Raw genomic sequence first — 17,187 nt, forward strand, 5'->3', positions numbered from 1 at the left:
AAGTCAGCTGGGAGTTCATCATTCCCCCAGCCATGGCCATCCTGCCCAGGGCTCTGACACCCCCCATCACCAGTGTCAGAGGAAGAAGCAAAGGCAGCATTAAATGTCTCTGCTTCATCACTGCTTGGGGATGAGGTGACCCACCTCATCAAGTGGCAGACCAGTGTTTCTTTTAGTCTTCCTTCTGCTCTTAACATACTTAAAAATGCCTATTTTTACCCATCATAGTACCAGCCAGAAAGGAACAGATAAAATCTATGTGTTCCTAGTTTAAAGCTTATTGGCAATCAGAGCCATAACTAATACCTATATATTTGGACTTGCAGCATCAAGGAAGCACAAATTCTTTGAACCAGCTTTGAAAATGCATTCTCAAATAGTGACCCCAAAGTATTTGTGTGTAACAGATCCTATGTAAAGGAGAGTAAACTGCTTATGACAGTGCTGTATTTCTTGATGTGCAGTCAGGAAAGTTCTTGTTCAGTCTAAATTTTTTGTAGACCGGACATTATGGACACATTAAGCTCAGTATTTGAACACAAAGAAGGTTCTCAGTAACCTGAGCTTGTTCCACACGACGTCTTCATTTTCAGGCTGCAGGTGGAGTTTAAGCTAACCCTTAGTATGCCTTGCTTTAGGCTGTGGCAGCTGTTTAAGAAGGAAGACAGCTGGGTCCTGTCCTTTGAAGCAACCCAGGGGTCTCAGGCAAAGGTAGGTGTTTCCTTAGGCTAGGACTTTAGCCCCTTCCCATTACTTAAAAGAGGGTATCTGGCATTATGAAACACAACGTGTCCCTCCACCCATTTTTACTTCTGCCCCTTATTTCCCCCACTGCCCCTTTCCTGTTTCTTCCTCTAGTGGCAATGGAATTGCAGAGCCAGCTGGGAAATGCACACACAGGCCTATGGGCTCACAGGCTAAGGGAAGCTAAAGGCCAGCACATGGAAAGAGGGTCTGCTCACAAACTGTCTTCTGCCTTCCAAATGCTTCCAACCAACTTTCTTGCCATATCAAATGACAGCAAGCAGTGTCCTTCCTCCCAATGCATTGTGTATAAATCCTGGTGGGAAGTGGGCTCTGGAGGCCTTTGGACCAGGCTGCTGCTGGAAGTGTTACCAGCACGTGGTCAGAGCAACTGTGGCTTTGCCTGTTCACATTTTGAAAACTCACAAGTAAAATTTAGATATAAAAGCTGTGTCAGGGTTTGTCACACCTGACTTTCCATGCTCAGGCTTCCCTGCTGACCACCAACACTTGAGCCTCACACAGCAAGAGGCCACCATAATTGGTCACAGCTTCTGTTCAAAAGCCTGAAGGCAACAGGAAATCAAGAAAACTAAGCTGAAGCCATCCTTGTGAGTCTTTTCAGATCTGCAGGTGAAATCAGGAGTACAGCTAATACTCGGAGAAGAACACCTTTTGGGACCTGGTAGCCAAACAAACACAAGTTTATTTACAAACAAAAAAGAAAACATGGCCATCACATCAAATTCTGGTATATTTACAGCATCGAGGTGAAGGATGGGATAGCAAAAGGATAAGAGGGGCAGAATGTTGGTATTAAGGAAGGAGGAAGTCTCCTGTTGAATTGCAGAGGAGCTGAGCTGAAACAGGCCAAAACTTCCATACTTGAAAAGCTGAGGCTTCAGGGAACACAAACAAGATAAACTCTAACTCACAGCAGTGGGCAGAGACGTAGCTCCTGGACTGACCTTCCTTAGCTCTTGGCTGAGAATTCCTCTGAAGCTGACACAGCAAAGGTGGGTTTGGGCCTGGTGCTCAGGGAGCAAGGGAAGGAGGGGTGTGACCTTTTCCTGCTAATGGATGATGAGGGGGCAGTACTTTGCTGGCCTGCACAGGCAAGGGACCATGGAGTCAGTCAGCTGAGTTACTGACTCCATGGGTCACAGCACTGAAAGCTGGCACAGGAGAGAAGGGAAAGGCTTTGTTCCAGTCCAAGAGCAAGGAATGCAAGACAGGCCAGCTGGGATGTGAGCTCCAGTCCTGCAGCCCAGGTTCAAACCCCCATGGGGCTACCTGCAACGTATGATTATTTTTTCTTTAGTGAGCCTTTCAGCTTCTTCTCTGAGGAGCGTTGTTTCCGCACCTTCTCCTCCTTTTTCCCCAAGTTCTCATACACTGTTGACTCCTCTTTCTGCCTGTAAGACCAGGGAAAAAGTGAGGAAGAGTAAAAAGCCAGCCAAGCCAGCAGGCAGACTTGCCAGGGGCAGGCAGAGCTGGGTCTCTTCTTTGGGTGAGCTCTTACTTGGAGGGTTTTCGGGAAACCTTGGGGTGTGCATTCCTCACTGCAGGGGGGTAGGCGATGTTCCCATACTCACACTCGTTTGGCTTGCCTTTCCGAGACTGCAGGAGAGGAAAAACAGGCTTAGAAGAGTGTGGTCTGGGAGATGCACCTGAGCCACAATGGAAGAGTTCTGGCTGTTAAAGTCCACTTTGTGCCAGGATCTCAGTGGAAGTTGGTGGATTGTTGAAGTGCCTGGGCTCATCACACTGCCACTGCCAGAGGTGAGCAGCAGGTGCAAATGCAGTCTTGTACAGGAGGCAACAGTGGGGAACAAATCTCTGGAGGCACTAGAACGCCTAAAAGTCCCAAATTTCTGCTAAAGAATATTGAAACAGCAGGAACTACAGCATGCTGCCAGAAGCTACACGGAAAGAGAAAATACACCATTTATCAAATAGCAGGAAAAGATTTTGCAGCTGCAAAACTAGGATGTGAAAGACAAAGAGGAAAGAAGAGGCAAGGAAGGTCTTTGCTTGGCCTAAAAACTAAGTTTGTAACAAAACAGCACTTGGTGATATTATTCAGAACATAGTTAAAGTAACCGCATTAAAATTTAACTGCTGTCTAGAAGTTCAGGAAGGATTGGTACTTGAACTGCTAACGAACTTGTCCCCTGAATTTAAAAGCCTTAGAAGAGAGGAACAGGGACACAGCTCTTACTGCACCATTGTAGTCTGTGTAGGTCTCAGTGTTAGCTTAAAGCTTCTGAAACAGAGCACTTGAGCTCAGAGCCAGCAGCATGCAGGGCTTAGGCTCACAGGGCGGCAGAGCCCCTTTTCTCTCACCTGGATAACTTCCAGCTTTTTCTTGGTTGCCTCTATGAACTGGCAGATGGCCATGTAGATGAACTTGTACTGGGCCTCTGTCTGCACCATCCCAGATCGCTGGGCCCTCACCATCTGGATGGTCTTCTGGATGTCAATGTCGCAGTCCAGCCCTAGCAAGGAGCACCAGAAAAGCTTATGGACACATATTCACTGCCCCCTCTCCCAGTTCTCTACCAAAAGCAGCCACAGCAGAGGACAGTCAAGAAGTTTCCACTCCTTCCATGCTCTTTATTCCTGTATGGACCTCCCAGCTCTCCCCCTGCTCAGTACCTTTGAAGTCTGGCTTTGGATGAAAAGCCAAAGCTCAGGGAAGGCTGAAGCCGTAAGCGGATATGGTACAGAGATCCAGCAGAACAACTTTCTTAGGGCTATGGCAGGATCTTCTCCCACTGACAGCTGATAGTTTTCATCCCTCTGCAGCTGAATTCAAAGGCAAAACCCTACTGGGTAGCCCAGTTCATTTTGAGTCCTCTTACCCTTGGTGGAGATTGTTTCCACTATCATATCAATGACGATGATAGTCCCAGTGCGGCCAATCCCAGCACTGCAAGGAGAGGACAAGCAGAGGTCAGAGCAAGACAGCTCCTGAAACAAAATGCAGCTGCTTCTGGGGAAGGATGTGCCTCTTGTAGCAGCTGTTCAGCAATTCCACAAAAGAGTCACATGTTCAACAGGTAGAGAGTTTGGTGTGGGGGCATTGAAGAAGAAAAAAGCAAATATTGGGACTGGCACATGCTTCACTCACATGTCCTGTGGTACAGCTGGAAGCAACAGGACAGACCTTCTGCATCTCACCCCAGATAAGCAATGGAGAATGCTTCAAACTCCAGCCTCTGTACCAACCTGCAGTGTACCAGAATAGGCCCTGCGTTGGGGATGCTCTCTTGCTTCTGGTTTATCTGGTCGAGGAAGCTGAGCACTCCTCCCGGCTCACTGGGTACACCATGGTCAGGCCAGCTCAGGTACTGGTATTGCCAGATCTCACGCACAGCCTTGCCCTGAGAAGAGCAAAGCACCCCACTGGTAAAACTGCAACCCAGTCCTGTCCCTGGCCTCTGTCCCAGGGAGAGGTGAGTCTGGAGCCAGAGAGAATCTGTCTCCTGCCCACTTCTTGGTGATCCCACCAGTGTGATTTCAGCCCAAACCAGGAGGGAACCCCAGGCCCAAGAAGGCTGAAACAGCAGCATCATCACAGCACCCAGCAGTTCCCAGGCTGAGGTGTTTGGTGGCTTGGAAGGCAGCCCTTGGTCAGACACTCACGTTATCCTTCGGGCACACGCAGAGGTGCCGCAGTTTGTACTCCAGCGCGTCGTGCTCCCCAGCGTTCTGCACAAGGTAGGGACCGTACTCCTTGGTGCTGCCCAGCTCTGGCCAGTAAGGCACACATTTGTTCTGTGTGGGCAGAGAGGGCAGGGTGAGGATGGGCAGAAGGCAGGAGAGAGAGAAAAAGCAGAGCAATGGTTGAAAGGGAAGAGAGACCTCCAGACTGCTACTTACCCGGCCTTTTTCCACCTCCCGTGTTGTCATCACGATAATGCGTGTGTTCTCCTGCCACACCATTTGCCACAAGTCATTGACTGTGGCATCCAGGCAGCCCTGGCTGGCAATGTAGGTCTTGGTGCACTCATCTGGGCTGATCAGGGTGTTCTGAGTGCAGACAGGGGAGGGTCAGGAGGGCTGCAGGAGCAGCAGACCTGGCCCTGCTTTGGCACTGTTCTGGACAGGCACACAGCTGTCTTTCAAGAATCTCACCTTGACATAGTTGGCATTGATGTAGTCAGATCCAGGTATGTTTGGGTCCCTTCCCTGGAGGATGACTCTGGAGTGATCAACTGGGGGTGCAGTGAAAGAATGAACAGTGCAATGAGATACTCCATGCACAGCCACACAGAGCTCCTCACTGCCCTGTGCCACCTCAGTCATGATTCCCAGGGATGCCCCATATCCTCAGCTCTCCCCCTCTGGGTTCAGACCAATCTCACTCCATCTTCCCATCTCTCTGCTTCTGTGATGGACCACAGAAGCTAATGAGTCTGATGCAACCCTCCCTCCATCCTTCAAGGACAGGAAGAGGCTGTGACCTTCCACATCAGCTCTTAAATCCTCAGTGCCATACACCTTGTAACCTGCTCTGGAGGACAGGGATGGCTTGGAGGGAGGGAAGACTTGGACAGCTCTTCATTGCCTGTCTGTCCATTTGGGTTTCTTTTTTTATAGTGGAGAAGCAAGACTCACAGGGCAATATGTTCTTGTATCGGTTCTTGCTCTTATTTTCAGGTCTCTGGCCCTCATGACGGTCAAACAGGTGCTTGGCTTCCTGTTTTTGCAGGCTCTGAGAGCAGAAGAAAGAACAGTCATGGCAAGGTCACAATGTATGACAGGGGAGGTGGGCACTAGGAGGCACAGTGGTGGTGGCTCTGATGACACATGGGCACGCTGTGGAGGAGCAGAGAAGTGAAAACCAAACCTAGACTTGAGAAGTCTAAGGCTTGTGCCCTTACTGTCTTGGTGACTCACTCTCCCAGCCATAAAAAAACACATTTCTGCATCACTGGGTTCACTTAAAGATGAGACTCATTCCCCAAGGGAACTGATTCCAAACAGACACTTCTTTCAGAAATAAATTGACAAGACATGAGAAATTTGTGTACAGGAAGAAGTTGAGGATGGAGAATGAGGTGGTGCATGCAGAATTCCCAAAAAGCCAAATAATGTCCCCCAACAGTTTCTTACATCAAATTCCTCCCAGAATCCAGCCTTGGACGTCTCCTCAGACAGACTTGTCTTCTTGTTCAGTTCGTGCACTCTGTTCTCAATGTCAGCAGCATTCACCCTCGTAGCATAGTAGGGCTGAGGGAGGGGAAACACAATAGGTGAGAGAGAGAGAGAGAGAGAGATATGCTGGAGAGCAAAGTGTCCTCTGTGCACCATGGAAAAAAGAAGGAAAGGGACATAAAGCAGAAAAAAAAACAACAAATCTGTCCCCTCAAAGGGTGTCTAAAAACCAGGAAACTGGACTTACCTGCTTCAGGTACACACAGGAACCAGACATCTCCTCAATTCCAATCTTCTTGAAGTGCTCCACCAGATCTGTCAAGCTGTCAAACATCTCAGCCCCTCCAATTGTGTAGCGTCCATTCTAAACAGAGGAAAAATGTGTAATGTCTCACTCATAACACTCATAACAGAATCCTGGAATAGTTTGGGTTGGAAGGCATCACAAAGGGCAGCTAATTCCAAACCCCCTGCCATGGGCAGGGACACCATCCACTAGACTAGGTTGCCTAGAGCCCCCTCCAGCCTCACCTCAAACACTTCCAAGAATGGGGCATCCACAGTTTCTCTGGGAAACCTGAGCCAGTGCCTCAACAACCTCACAGTATTTTTTCCTATTATTCCATCTAAACCTGCCCTATTTCAGTTTGAAGGCATTCCCCTTGCTCCATCACTCCATGCCCTTGTAAAAAGTCCCTCTCCAGCTTTCCCATGAGCCTCCTTTAGGTACTGGAAGGTGCTGTAAGATCTCCCCAGAGCTTTCTCCAGGCTGCACAGCCCCCACTCTCTCCACCTGTCTCATGAATAAAGCTGGTGAAAGGCAGGAAAAAGGCAATGGTGGGGTGCAGATCCATAGGCACCACCCTGCATCATCTAGGAAAGCACTTCCTCTGGCAGGGCGGTCAGAGAATTTGTCCTGAGCACATGGAGTTCATGGCACTGTGCTGTCAGTGGATCAAAGCCCAGAGGAGGTGTATTGCCTGCCAATCCCATTTAAGGCCAGTTGCCTTCTCTCCATGGAATCTCATCATCCCACATGAAAGAAACAGGAGAAATTGTCACTGCCATTTTGGTATCATCCATCAGACCACTGCCTCTCCTCCTGCCCTCCCACTGCTCACCTCACACATGATCTTGATGTGTGTGACTTTGAGCCGCGCCCCAGAGGCACCAGCTGCCCCGGCTGCAGCATCAGAGCCAGGTTTAGGCTGGTCAGTGAGGACAGACAAGACAAAGTCCCCAGGTTTGCTGAGGCTCTCCCGCACCAAGAAGGTCCAAGGGGTAGCTTTGGCCTGGAGCAGGGACTCAGCCGCAGGGCCTGACAGATGCCCATGGTACCACCTAAGGAAAAACAAGAGAGGGTTAAAAACGAGGTGGAGATGCGGGAAGTGGATGCCCTTGGGCTGATGAGTGAAAAACAGCAGCACTGGGGAAGGGTGAGGGAGGAAGAAAGGAAGGGGAAGACAGAGAGGAAGGAATGAGAGAAGGAAGGAGGAGCAGGATCTTGGGAAAAGCAGATGAGACAGAAGGTGGAGAGCCGGGCAGAGGAGGAAAGTGCAAGGGATGAGGTGGAGACAGAAGGGACCTAGGGAGCAGAAGGCTGGTACTGGAGGACACAGTGGGAAAGCACCAAGCGTGACCTGTTGTGTGACACACACAAAAGCACAGGTAAGTGATACTTTCTGCCTGGGAGAGGGCAGTCTGTGTCTTTCAGCACCTCACAGTATTATTGGGACTCTTGCCTTACTGCTGCAAGGGGCTCTGGAAACTCAAACACCAGGGAAACAAAAATAAGCCCCCACTGAGTCAGAAACTCTCCCATCAGATTTAGCAGCACCCAGATGGTTGTGCTGAGATCGGATCCATTAAAGAACCATTCCAGCAACTCATCTTTCTGAAACTCAGTCACCTCTTCACTCAAAGGATAATTCCCATTCTCTGAGCACATCACACTGCAGCAATCACCCTGGCCATGGGAGTGAGCACCAGGAGCTGATCCATGTGCACATTCCTGTCCTCAATACAAACACTCAGCAGCTCCTCTCCTCCTAGCACAAGGTCAGGAGCATCCCCATTTGACAAAGGTGTTCCCTACCTCACCATGGGGATGTGGGAATGGATTTACTTCCATGGAGCAGCTAACAGGGAAGGCCTGGCCTGGTGAACTTCACATTGTTAGGGGGCTATTTGTTCCCATGAACTGAGATGGAGTTCAGGAGGCCACAGTCCAGTCACAGAGGCAGCTGGGGCATTTATTCATTCTCCTCTGCATCTGGTCAGAGCAAGGGGTTGCTCCACGTACAGCAGGAGGTTCACACAGTTATTACTGGGCTCAGCAAGTAACTTTTGCTGACCCTCACCTCATGCACTGCAAGAAGCAGCTGGTGACACTCACTACACAGCTGTCATTAATTTCTGAACCTCCTCTCAGAGAACTGTTCAGCCACCATGTGCTCAGGTGCCACCTTGGGATCAGTTGGCCCCTCCAGCCCATCAAAGAGGTCTCCCAGCCTCCCCTCCCCACAGGGAGGAGGGGGTTAATGGGTCCCATTCCTCCCTCCCCCAGCAAAGCCCAGCCACGTGACGGAAAATCACTTGGGGAGAGAGTGAGAGGAGCTTTCGTAAGAGCCCGAGGGGGGAGGGGGTAAGTTTCCAACCGCAGGAGGAAGGGAGGAAACTGCAGGGCCACGAAGCAATGGCCTTGACTGGAGAGGACAGCCAGCAGCAGACCTGCCCCTCTGCAGCCTGACCCAGAGCAAGCTGGGGTGTACCCCGGTGTTTCAGCCCTGGGCCTCTCTGCTTGCTACCTCTCCAGGTGCCCAAGGAGGACCAGTGGAGGAAGGACTTGTCACCCCAGAGCAGGGCATGACAGCTCCCCTGAGCTGCATCAAAGGGCCTGAAAGCAAAACACAAGGGCAAAGCCACCTGATTTGATTTAGGAACTTGGTGTCAGAGACACATGCAAAGCGGGACAGGAAGGAGACTAAGCAGGCCAGGAATAGCAGGGGAATATGGCCCTGCTCGCAGCTACGTGAGTCACCCAGGCCTAGAATAACCAGGGAGGTTTGGGGCACGACTGAGGGCTTCCACACAACGTGTCCCTCCACAGACCACTGCAGATCCACAGCGGACACCGCAACCTTTTCTTTCAAAAACAGCATAAAAATAGCAAAGGCAACCGGAAACCAGAAGTAAAAATAGATCCCTACTAGGTCTGCTGTGATGGATCAAGGTACATGCAGCTATTCCTGGGGATGCTGCCCCCATGGACACAGAGGAGGTTAAGAAAGGCAGGAGGCAGGATTTGCTCTGGGGATGCCGGCAGGACAGAAAGAGGCCATGAAACGTTTAATCACAGACACAGCAGCTCCGTGCTGTCCCTGTACCTCTCTGTCGTGGGGTCAGAACAGTTGAGCGGGTATCTCAAGTCGATGATGGTTCCATCTTTGTCCTGCAGCGAGCCCTGTTGCTGTGTGTAGTACTCCACCAATTCTGACAAGGTGGCAAACTTCTCCCCTCCATACAGGTCATAGAAATCCCCAGTATTCTGGATGCGGATGTGGGTTACCTGATCACCAACCCTGTGGAATAAAACACAAGGCAGTCCAATGAGATGGTTGGGAAAGGGGCAGGAAGGTGTCCTGCACTACCTCCCACCATGGAACTAGAGCAAACTATCTCTGTGAATGGAGATGACTGGAAAGAGAAGCTCTGGACAACTTGAGGGAGGCTCTAGAAGACACTGGGAAGCTGAGGTCATTTTACAGCTTGAGTTCTTTGAGAAGAACTCAAAGGAATAGAGACAGGATGAAGAAGATGCCAGAGGACATGTGAGGATCTGGGCAACCTGTGTATGTAACACTGCAAAGACAGAAGCTGGGGTCCAAGTTACTGACCGGACTGAAAGGGAAAAATCCCCCTGATTCCTCCGACTGGGTCTGGCCAGGAAGCTCCCATGGACACCTCGTCCCTTCAGTAAGGCTTCAGCTTCCAGCCCACTCAGGTCACGGTGAAACCACCTAGCAGGGAAAATAACAGCAAGACCAAGTGAATAAAAAAGGCCAGGCACTATTGTGGAGATCTGTAGGGTGCAGAATGGTCCCCGGTCAGCATCCCTAGGTGAAAACCAGCAGCAGCAGCATCCCTTCCTGCCTGATGCCTCCCCCAGCCTATGGATGGTTCCCATGAGAGATATGGCTTCCAGGACCATCCCTGCCCTCATCCATTCCACTTCCCTGGTCCCATTCCTCACACACACAGACCTCTCAGACCCTCTTACCTCACCATTGCGGAGGGAGAAAGCAGAGGCGGCCAAGTGGCTGCCACCAAAGCAACCCAAAAAACACAGAGGAAAAATCAGTTTGCGCTGGAAGGGAAAGGGAACTCGGAGGTCTGTGCTGGGGCACCCAACACCAAGCTGCTCCTGCGCCTCTTGTGAGCTGGCCATGTATCTCTCCAGGAGCTGACTGTCAGTCCATTCAGGCCCTCTCCATGCACCTCTCCCTGCACAGGTGCCTTGATCCCTGGCCTGCTGTGCAGCGCTGCTGGGCACGGGCAGGCGCGAGCCCGAACACAGCGGTGCACGCACGGCTCCGGGAACAGGAAGCGCTCTGAGCCATCCACTCCACAGCCGCAAGCTGCTTTGCATACACTTCTGCTTCTCCTTTTGTGTCTTTCCTCCCCATAGCCCCTATTATTTTTGGGTCCCTGTCTTTAGCACCCAAGGGCTGACTCTTCACATGCATTTTGGGTTCTGGCTGTGTTCACAAAACTCAGTTCTGTTCGTCCTCTGCTCCCCTTTTCCTCCAAAAGGCCAATGAGCAACACAAATGGTCCCAAATGTCCTACATGCTCTGTACAGGCACAGGGGGGAATCCGTGTGAATCCAGAGCTGCAGACTTCAAGGTCCAGGCTAGTGCTCAGAGCACAGCAGTGCCTGCCTGAAACCAGCCTGCCACGGGATGGGACTGACACGGGCAGTGGTAGCTCAAAAGGGATGGGGAGGTTGGGAGAAGGTGGTGAAGCTGCTCAGGAACAAGGCAGAGACCAGGACAAACAGCTACAGGGAGCCCACACAGCACTGAGGGAGCTGAGCCGAAGACCTTCAAAATCCCAGCACCCCACACTGAGGCCAAAGCTGACAACCTGGACAACCAGGTACAAAAAGAAGGAAAACCATTCCAGTCACCTGGCTGCTTCCAGCTGTGGCCCATGACTGTCCTGCCCACAACACTGGCTTCAAGGTCTGCAGGTCTGGTGAAAAAATGGGAGCTAAGCCGTGGCCTAAGAGTGCAATCCAGCTGGCAAAGGAGCCTGGCTTTTCCCTGGGGCCATCTCAACTACCCTGTGCGGTGTGGGCAGCAGCAACAGCAAGAGCCTTGCTCATTTCAAGCAGCAGCAGCAGCTGCAGACTTCCCCACATACCACCAGGCCGGGAAATCCTGCAAAAAGATGAACAGGCTGCTAGCTAAGTCTTAGACAAAAACTCGTGGCCAAGACAGAAACCAGCAACAAAGGGAAGTACAGGAGAGACGAGTGGGAAGCTAAACTTCATTGCTAGAAAGGCAACCCAGGCACCTCCAGCAGCTTCCTTAGAAATGCTTCTGGTTTCATGCACATGGTGAGCTGGGGTGTGGTGAGCTGCAGGCAGCCAGAGGTACTGACTTAGAACTGATATTAAAAACCGAGGAGATTTTAAATGCATGGGAGCAACTCAAGGGAACAACTTCCGCACAAAGTTGTAGAAGTTGCACCAGAAAGGCAGCACCTAAATCAGTCTAGCAGGAACAGGAAACAAGTGTTGTTTATTGCCAAGGGAGAAAAGGCAGGAACTTCCAGGGAGAAGTCCCAAAAAATAATTCCTGATATCAAAAGCATATTAGAGTATGCTGAATCAATATGAAGCCAAGGCAGACGAAAACCAAAACTGAGGCATCCCTGCACCCTACACTGAAGGAGAAAATCTGTCTGAGGAACTGAACATTAGCTGGACACAGGGGAACAGGGAAAGAACAAGGTAGCAAAGAGCCCAGACCAGAATAAGAAAGGGTGAGAGAGCACTTGTCCCATGTAACTCAGTATCCTCCAGAAGGACAAGCCACAGGATGCAGTGTAATCTCCTGACAGTATTTTCGTGGACAAAAATCCCGTATCACATAATTTACAGGATGAGTTTATGCTTCTGCTTGCTTTCATTTTAGGAAAGGAGTGGATGCATGCAGCCACCCTGGTGTCCATGATCTGGGCCATCCAATTAAAAACTACCAGTAAGGGAGGGAAACGTCATCACAGAGAAGCCATCAGTCTGTATCTTCAAGGCTGCTCTCCCAAATGGCTGCAGCATGGAACAGCTGAGCCACTAAATATAATAAGACTGTAATTGAGCCACTAAACCACTTTTTAAATATAATTAAGAGGTCAAGAGATTTCAGCAAAGAGACTACTCTTACACTGTTTGTTTTTCAGTACAACACAGGTGTTAGAACCTCATCTTGTAAATCCCTCGTGGAAGCAGGCCACAGCTAGCGCAGTAACAAATTTACAGCAGAAGGTAAATGAAATAGCTAATTAAAAAACACACATCTGGATTGCTGCAAGAAAAAAGGCCCTGAGAAACTGGAAAGAATCCAGCATAATGCCACTAATGCAGTGAAGAGCCTGGAACATAGCAGAGAGTAAGCTGGGTTTATTCAACTTGAAGAAAAGATGCTTAAGGAGGGATTTAACACTTGTCTGAGACTAGCTAAAAGGGGCTGTGGGGGTTTAGAGCTGATAAGTCAGGTTCTTTTTTGTGGGACACAACCAAAAGACAAGAGGCAACAGGCATCACTTGCAGCAAGGGAAATTCTGATTAGGTATCAGGAAAAACTGCACACGTGCTCCCCCCCAAGGGGGTTCAGCACTTGCCACAAGTCTCCAATGCAGCAGACGAACCTCCACCCTGGCAGGTGTCAGGACTCAGCCAAACGGGGCCCTGAGCCAACTGAGCCAGTTTTGGGGCAGCAGGGGTGGGACTAGGCAGTGCAGAGGTCAAAATGGTTGTTAAAGAAAGAGCAGAGAGAAAGATTGTGTATAGAGTTTCTTTTGCTCTTGTACTTCCTAAGCCTCTGTTAGCAGCTACTTGTAGTCAGCTGTCAAATGCATAACAAATTTTGCACCCTTTGGCAAAGAGCTCCATTGCTCAGTTACAGAAACACCCCCTCCTTTGACTTGCTTATAACCTGCTCCTTGCCTCTTTCTTAGCACCTGGTTGTTGTAAAGAAAGGAAAATCAGTCTGTGGTTCCTGTTTCTCTCCCCCTGCTCCAAGCTACTTGTGGAAACAGACCTGAAACATCCATATCCATCCTCAGGCTGAAGACTACAGCCCTACTAAGGGGTTCTTTTTGTACAGAACTATTCTACGCCTCTGACCACCTTTGCTGTCTCTCTCAGAGATATTTCCAATTCTGGCATTTTGATTTGGAGGTAAGAGTGAAGGTGGGTACAGAACTGTGGTGTTCAAAATGTTGGTGAGTCATGGACAGTGGTGATTTCTGATGTTCACTACAACCAAGCATTAAGCTAACAACTGCATGGACTTCTATAATCAAAGAGAGGTTACCATTAGCTCACAGTCATTGTTTTATATGCAATTTTCGTATTATTTTTCTGTATGAACATTGTTTTACAAAAGCTTTTTCATCTGCTGTTCTACTGCCCATTCATTCAATGCCATTAGGTCTTTCCGAAATTATTCACAAGTCAACTCCCACTCTATTATCCTGGGTAAATTTCTACCATCATCCAATTTTTTCACCTCACCAGTATTCCCAGGTCACTTGGGAATACACTGAACAGCTTGTATTTCAGATAAGGCCCCTGTGATCTGACCACTGATGACTTCCCTTTGCTGTAAAAACAGGATGTTAATTCCCACCTTCCATTTACTATTCTCTAGTATTTCTTTACTCAAGAAAATCTTTATCTTCTTTTTTAATGCTGCAATTTCAGCCTTATTTAAAGACTTTGATGAAAGAATCTTGTCCAGTTCTTTAAATCCAAGCAAACTGTACTGGCCAGACCTGCCTTATCCACAAGCTTGCTAAGTCCCTCAAGACCCTCCAGTTTTACAGGACCATATTTGCCTTTACAAAAGCAGATGCTGGCACTTCCTTTAGTATCACATTTATTGCTCTCTCCATTATACTGTGCACCCTCCTGTTCAGATAACTACTTTATTGTTCCATGCTTCTCTCACATTTGGGGGGAGCTAATTTGGAGCCCTTTTTGCGAATAATCTTCTTCTTGTGAATCTCAGCACAGAGATGATTTCAGACAGGAGGTTTTGCTGTTCTGTACAGAAGTCTGTTGTAGTTCAGTCATTAGTGCAGAGCAAAGGCTGCCTGTGGATGGGCTGATGGACCATCTTCCTGTGACTTGCCAAAGCCACATGCTCTCCACCAGGCCTTGAGGCTCTAGAACAGTGTGGGACCACTGTGGTTGCCCAAATTCTTACCAGAGAGTAATGCCAGTGTGAATCCCATTTCCTGACACCCTTCCAGAGCAGGGTGCCTGTTTGGACTCACTGTGAGGATTGTATATCCCACTTTTTGTTCCATAAAGGGCTAGAAAAGATTGCAGCAAATAAAGGAATAACCAGTATTTAAAAGGCCAGGCAGCTGACATCTCTCTCTGCAAAACCATTCAGAGATGCTGCAGCTGCAGGGTGGCAGAGGAACTGCAGCACACTAGGCATCACAAACCCTGATTGCTCCTTATCAAAGTAAGAAGGAGCAACAGTAACAACGTAAAGCACCGCGAGCTCCAATCCTCTGGCTACCTCTAATGGGCAGCTCCTATTAGAAACTGGGTTTTTTTTCCCTTCTGTGCCTGATTCCTACTGCTGCTATTTTTATTTTTCTCACCAACAACTCTTGTTTTCTTGCCCTAACTAGCATTCACAGCACTCACCCACGGGATGGCATCAGGGTCTTGTCTTTCAGATCCCCACTGATGGAGGACTGACAGGAGCTGGTGGAGGAAGTACCACAGCCCTCAACCAAGGGGGTCCTACTAAAGAAAATAAAGCAATATTGGAATTACCAAGAAAGGATCTAGAAACGGATTTGGGAGGGAGATCAAAGACCTGGATAGAGCAGAGGTGGCCTGGCACCCTGGCGGCAGGGCTGGATGCTCATGGCGGTGAGTGCCGGGGCGCTGGAGCAGCAGCTGGCCGTGCCTGCGGGTGCAGCACCTCCCGTGACTCACCTGAGCCCGATCCGCACAGGCGAAGCTCCGAACTCCGCCTGCTCCCAGGCGGAATAAGGAGGAGGTAGCTCCAGGTCAGGCAAACCTCAGGCCTCAAGCCGCGGGCTTAATTTCCACCATTTGCAAAGCACTTCCTGGACTGCAGTTAATGAATAATCAAAGGGGTGGGGGAAGGCCAAGGCCAGGCTCGGAGAGGTAGATGGAGACGGAAGGGACGGACTGCTCTTCCTGCCTCCCATCCACTGAGCTCACGCCCTCGCTGGCTGCATTCCTGCCCGCTTTGTAACTGGGAGCACAGAACGCCCGACGCAGCTCCCTCACACCTGGCTTGCAGCTCCCTGCTCTCCCAGGCCGGGCTCCTTCACTCTCAGCCCTTTTCCCCTGTTCCTGTCGCCAAGGACCTCAATTCTTCCAAGGACAACAGGGACAAAGGGCAGGAGGCTACAAGCAGACATACCTGATGTCCCTCTGAATGACACGGGAAAGAAAACATTGCAAAGGAGCAAGGCTGCACCACTAGGTTGATCCCTCTGCAGTCCGAAAAAAAAAAAAGGTGAGATAAAATTTTTATGTTGTTTATGTTGTTGTAATCCAGGCTGCAGCCAAACGGGGCAAGCCCAGCCCTCCCACGCGCCGCCGCTCCCTGCTGCATCTCTCCGCTGCCTTTTTCACTAAGGATAATGTGCTGGATTGCACATTCAGCCACAAAACAACGCAGCCACAGGCACTGGGGGCAGGAGCAAATTAGCACTGACCCTACTGCGACAGAGGCCTCAATGGCATTTACAACACTTGCTGAACAGCACTAGATCGTGTTGAGGGACACATTATGCTTCAAACAGCACGTCTGAATATGCTTGCCCTTGTAAAGTGCTTAATACCTGTCTCTCTGATACCAGATCCTAGGGCTTCACACCGAGGCTCTGCACAAACCTTTCTGCAGAACGTGGTGTATACTGGGCCTCCCAAAAGAGCGTCACAAGTGTCATGCAGAGAGCACTGCTGTACCTGCCTCTGCACCAGGGAGCAGCACTGCTGAGCTCACGGCCATTCATGAAACACTGGGCATTTTCAACACACGCTTTATTCACGAGCAGACACAGGAGCGGGCACGAAGCATCCCATTCCTTCCAGGACCGCGTCTCCCTTGTTCAATGCCCCATTCCCAGGGCTGACAGGACCTGCACCTTGGAAGCACGGCACCAGTCGGAGCACCGGGAGAGCTCCGCGGGCTCAGGAGGCAGCAACTCCGCCGGTGCCAGCCCCGTGCGGCGGCAGCGTCATGGGCGGCAGGAACATGGCCTTGAGCTTGCCGGACATGCTGGCGATCTCCGGGTCCTGCGACTCGTAGGACTTGATCAGCCGGGCGAATTTCAGGACGCCTGCAAGGGAAGGGGGTGGGCGGGAAGCTCCGCTGCCGCGGCGGGCCCGGAGCATCCTGCCCGGCGGGGAAACAACCCACCTTCGCCGTCGCTGCTGAACCCGTAGGCCTTGATCACGTCCTGCTGGATCTGGGTGGCCACGGGCAGCAGGAACTGCAGCATCTTGCCCATGTCATTGCAGGCGTTGTCCCGAGCCTCCTCCATGCGCTGCGCGTTCTCCGGCGCCCCGAACGCCTTGATCACCTCCGCCAGCACGGCTGCGGGATACGGGCACTCAGCCGCCCGCCGGCCTCCCGTATCCAGCGGCGCGGCACAGGCCCTCCGCCGCCGGCCCGCCCGGGACACGGACCCGCCCGCACTCACCCTTCGCCTGCTCCGCGCTCAGCGCCGGCGGCACCGGGGGCTGCGCGGAGGCCGCCATGGGGCGCGGCGGGGCTGCCGCGGCCCCACACCGATCTGCACCGGCTGCAGCCCGGCCCGGCCCGAACGCGCCTGCGCCTCCCCGCCTCGTTCTGCCATTGCACCGCCTGTGGGAGCGGCTTCCCGCGGGCGCGGGAAACCTGCTGGACAAATTCTAAAAGAGCTGAAATCACTGCCGGAAACTGCGCACGGGCGAGGACCCCCTCCGGGCCGACCCACCCCGAGGTGAGG

At 51.0% G+C, this 17,187-nt stretch overlaps 2 protein-coding genes and 1 non-coding gene across 9 annotated transcripts; all 3 read right to left on the minus strand.

Annotated features, from left to right (window-relative positions):
* Positions 1–1,430: 1,430 nt before the first annotated feature.
* Positions 1,431–16,229, minus strand: PTPN6 (protein tyrosine phosphatase non-receptor type 6). Of its 7 annotated transcripts, none has more exons than XM_054514001.1 (15): positions 16,163–16,229; positions 9,804–9,926; positions 9,294–9,488; positions 7,029–7,248; positions 6,155–6,271; positions 5,866–5,982; positions 5,368–5,464; positions 4,885–4,964; positions 4,630–4,779; positions 4,393–4,524; positions 3,976–4,130; positions 3,609–3,676; positions 3,091–3,242; positions 2,267–2,364; positions 1,431–2,159 (listed from the first exon to the last, which is right to left on the minus strand). In XM_054514001.1, the coding sequence occupies exons 1-15, from the start codon at positions 16,207–16,209 to the stop codon at positions 2,051–2,053; spliced, it is 1,860 nt and encodes a 619-aa protein (XP_054369976.1). In that variant the 5' UTR covers positions 16,210–16,229; the 3' UTR covers positions 1,431–2,050. The 7 variants fall into 7 exon arrangements, with proteins under 7 accessions (XP_054369976.1, XP_054369975.1, XP_036260214.1 ...); XM_054514000.1 differs by having other exon boundaries at positions 16,088–16,209; XM_036404321.2 differs by lacking the exon at positions 16,163–16,229 and adding exons at positions 14,858–14,959; positions 16,036–16,130 and having other exon boundaries at positions 4,393–4,779.
* On the minus strand, positions 16,221–17,033 carry C2H12orf57 (chromosome 2 C12orf57 homolog). Its single transcript, XM_036404325.2, has 3 exons — positions 16,900–17,033; positions 16,617–16,793; positions 16,221–16,536 (listed from the first exon to the last, which is right to left on the minus strand). The coding sequence occupies exons 1-3, from the start codon at positions 16,955–16,957 to the stop codon at positions 16,388–16,390; spliced, it is 384 nt and encodes a 127-aa protein (XP_036260218.1). The 5' UTR covers positions 16,958–17,033; the 3' UTR covers positions 16,221–16,387.
* Positions 17,034–17,070: 37 nt separating this feature from the next.
* LOC118700042 (U7 small nuclear RNA) lies at positions 17,071–17,131 on the minus strand. The gene has a single exon (XR_004982177.1). It is a non-coding gene; the product is annotated as a U7 small nuclear RNA (small nuclear RNA).
* Positions 17,132–17,187: the final 56 nt, after the last annotated feature.

This window comes from Molothrus ater, chromosome 2 (genome assembly GCF_012460135.2).
Source record: "Molothrus ater isolate BHLD 08-10-18 breed brown headed cowbird chromosome 2, BPBGC_Mater_1.1, whole genome shotgun sequence".
In the NCBI taxonomy this organism is placed as follows: domain Eukaryota; kingdom Metazoa; phylum Chordata; class Aves; order Passeriformes; family Icteridae; genus Molothrus; species Molothrus ater.

What these genes read in the sequence shown, in the direction of transcription:
- C2H12orf57 (XM_036404325.2), bottom strand. Translation starts at nt 16,957, where the DNA reads ATGGCGGCCTCCGCGCAGCCCCCGGTGCCGCCGGCGCTGAGCGCGGAG. An exon ending in GAGCGCGGAGCAGGCGAAGG is followed by an intron (nt 16,794 to 16,899) that starts GTGAGTGCGGGC and finishes CGTATCCCGCAG; the next exon opens with CCGTGCTGGCGGAGGTGATC. An exon ending in GTTCAGCAGCGACGGCGAAG is followed by an intron (nt 16,537 to 16,616) that starts GTGGGTTGTTTC and finishes CTTCCCTTGCAG; the next exon opens with GCGTCCTGAAATTCGCCCGG.
- PTPN6 (XM_036404318.2), bottom strand. Translation starts at nt 10,555, where the DNA reads ATGCAAAGCAGCTTGCGGCTGTGGAGTGGATGGCTCAGAGCGCTTCCT. An exon ending in GATTCTGGGAGGAATTTGAT is followed by an intron (nt 5,465 to 5,865) that starts GTAAGAAACTGT and finishes TTCTGCTCTCAG; the next exon opens with AGCCTGCAAAAACAGGAAGC. An exon ending in GGGAGGTGGAAAAAGGCCGG is followed by an intron (nt 4,525 to 4,629) that starts GTAAGTAGCAGT and finishes CTGCCCACACAG; the next exon opens with AACAAATGTGTGCCTTACTG.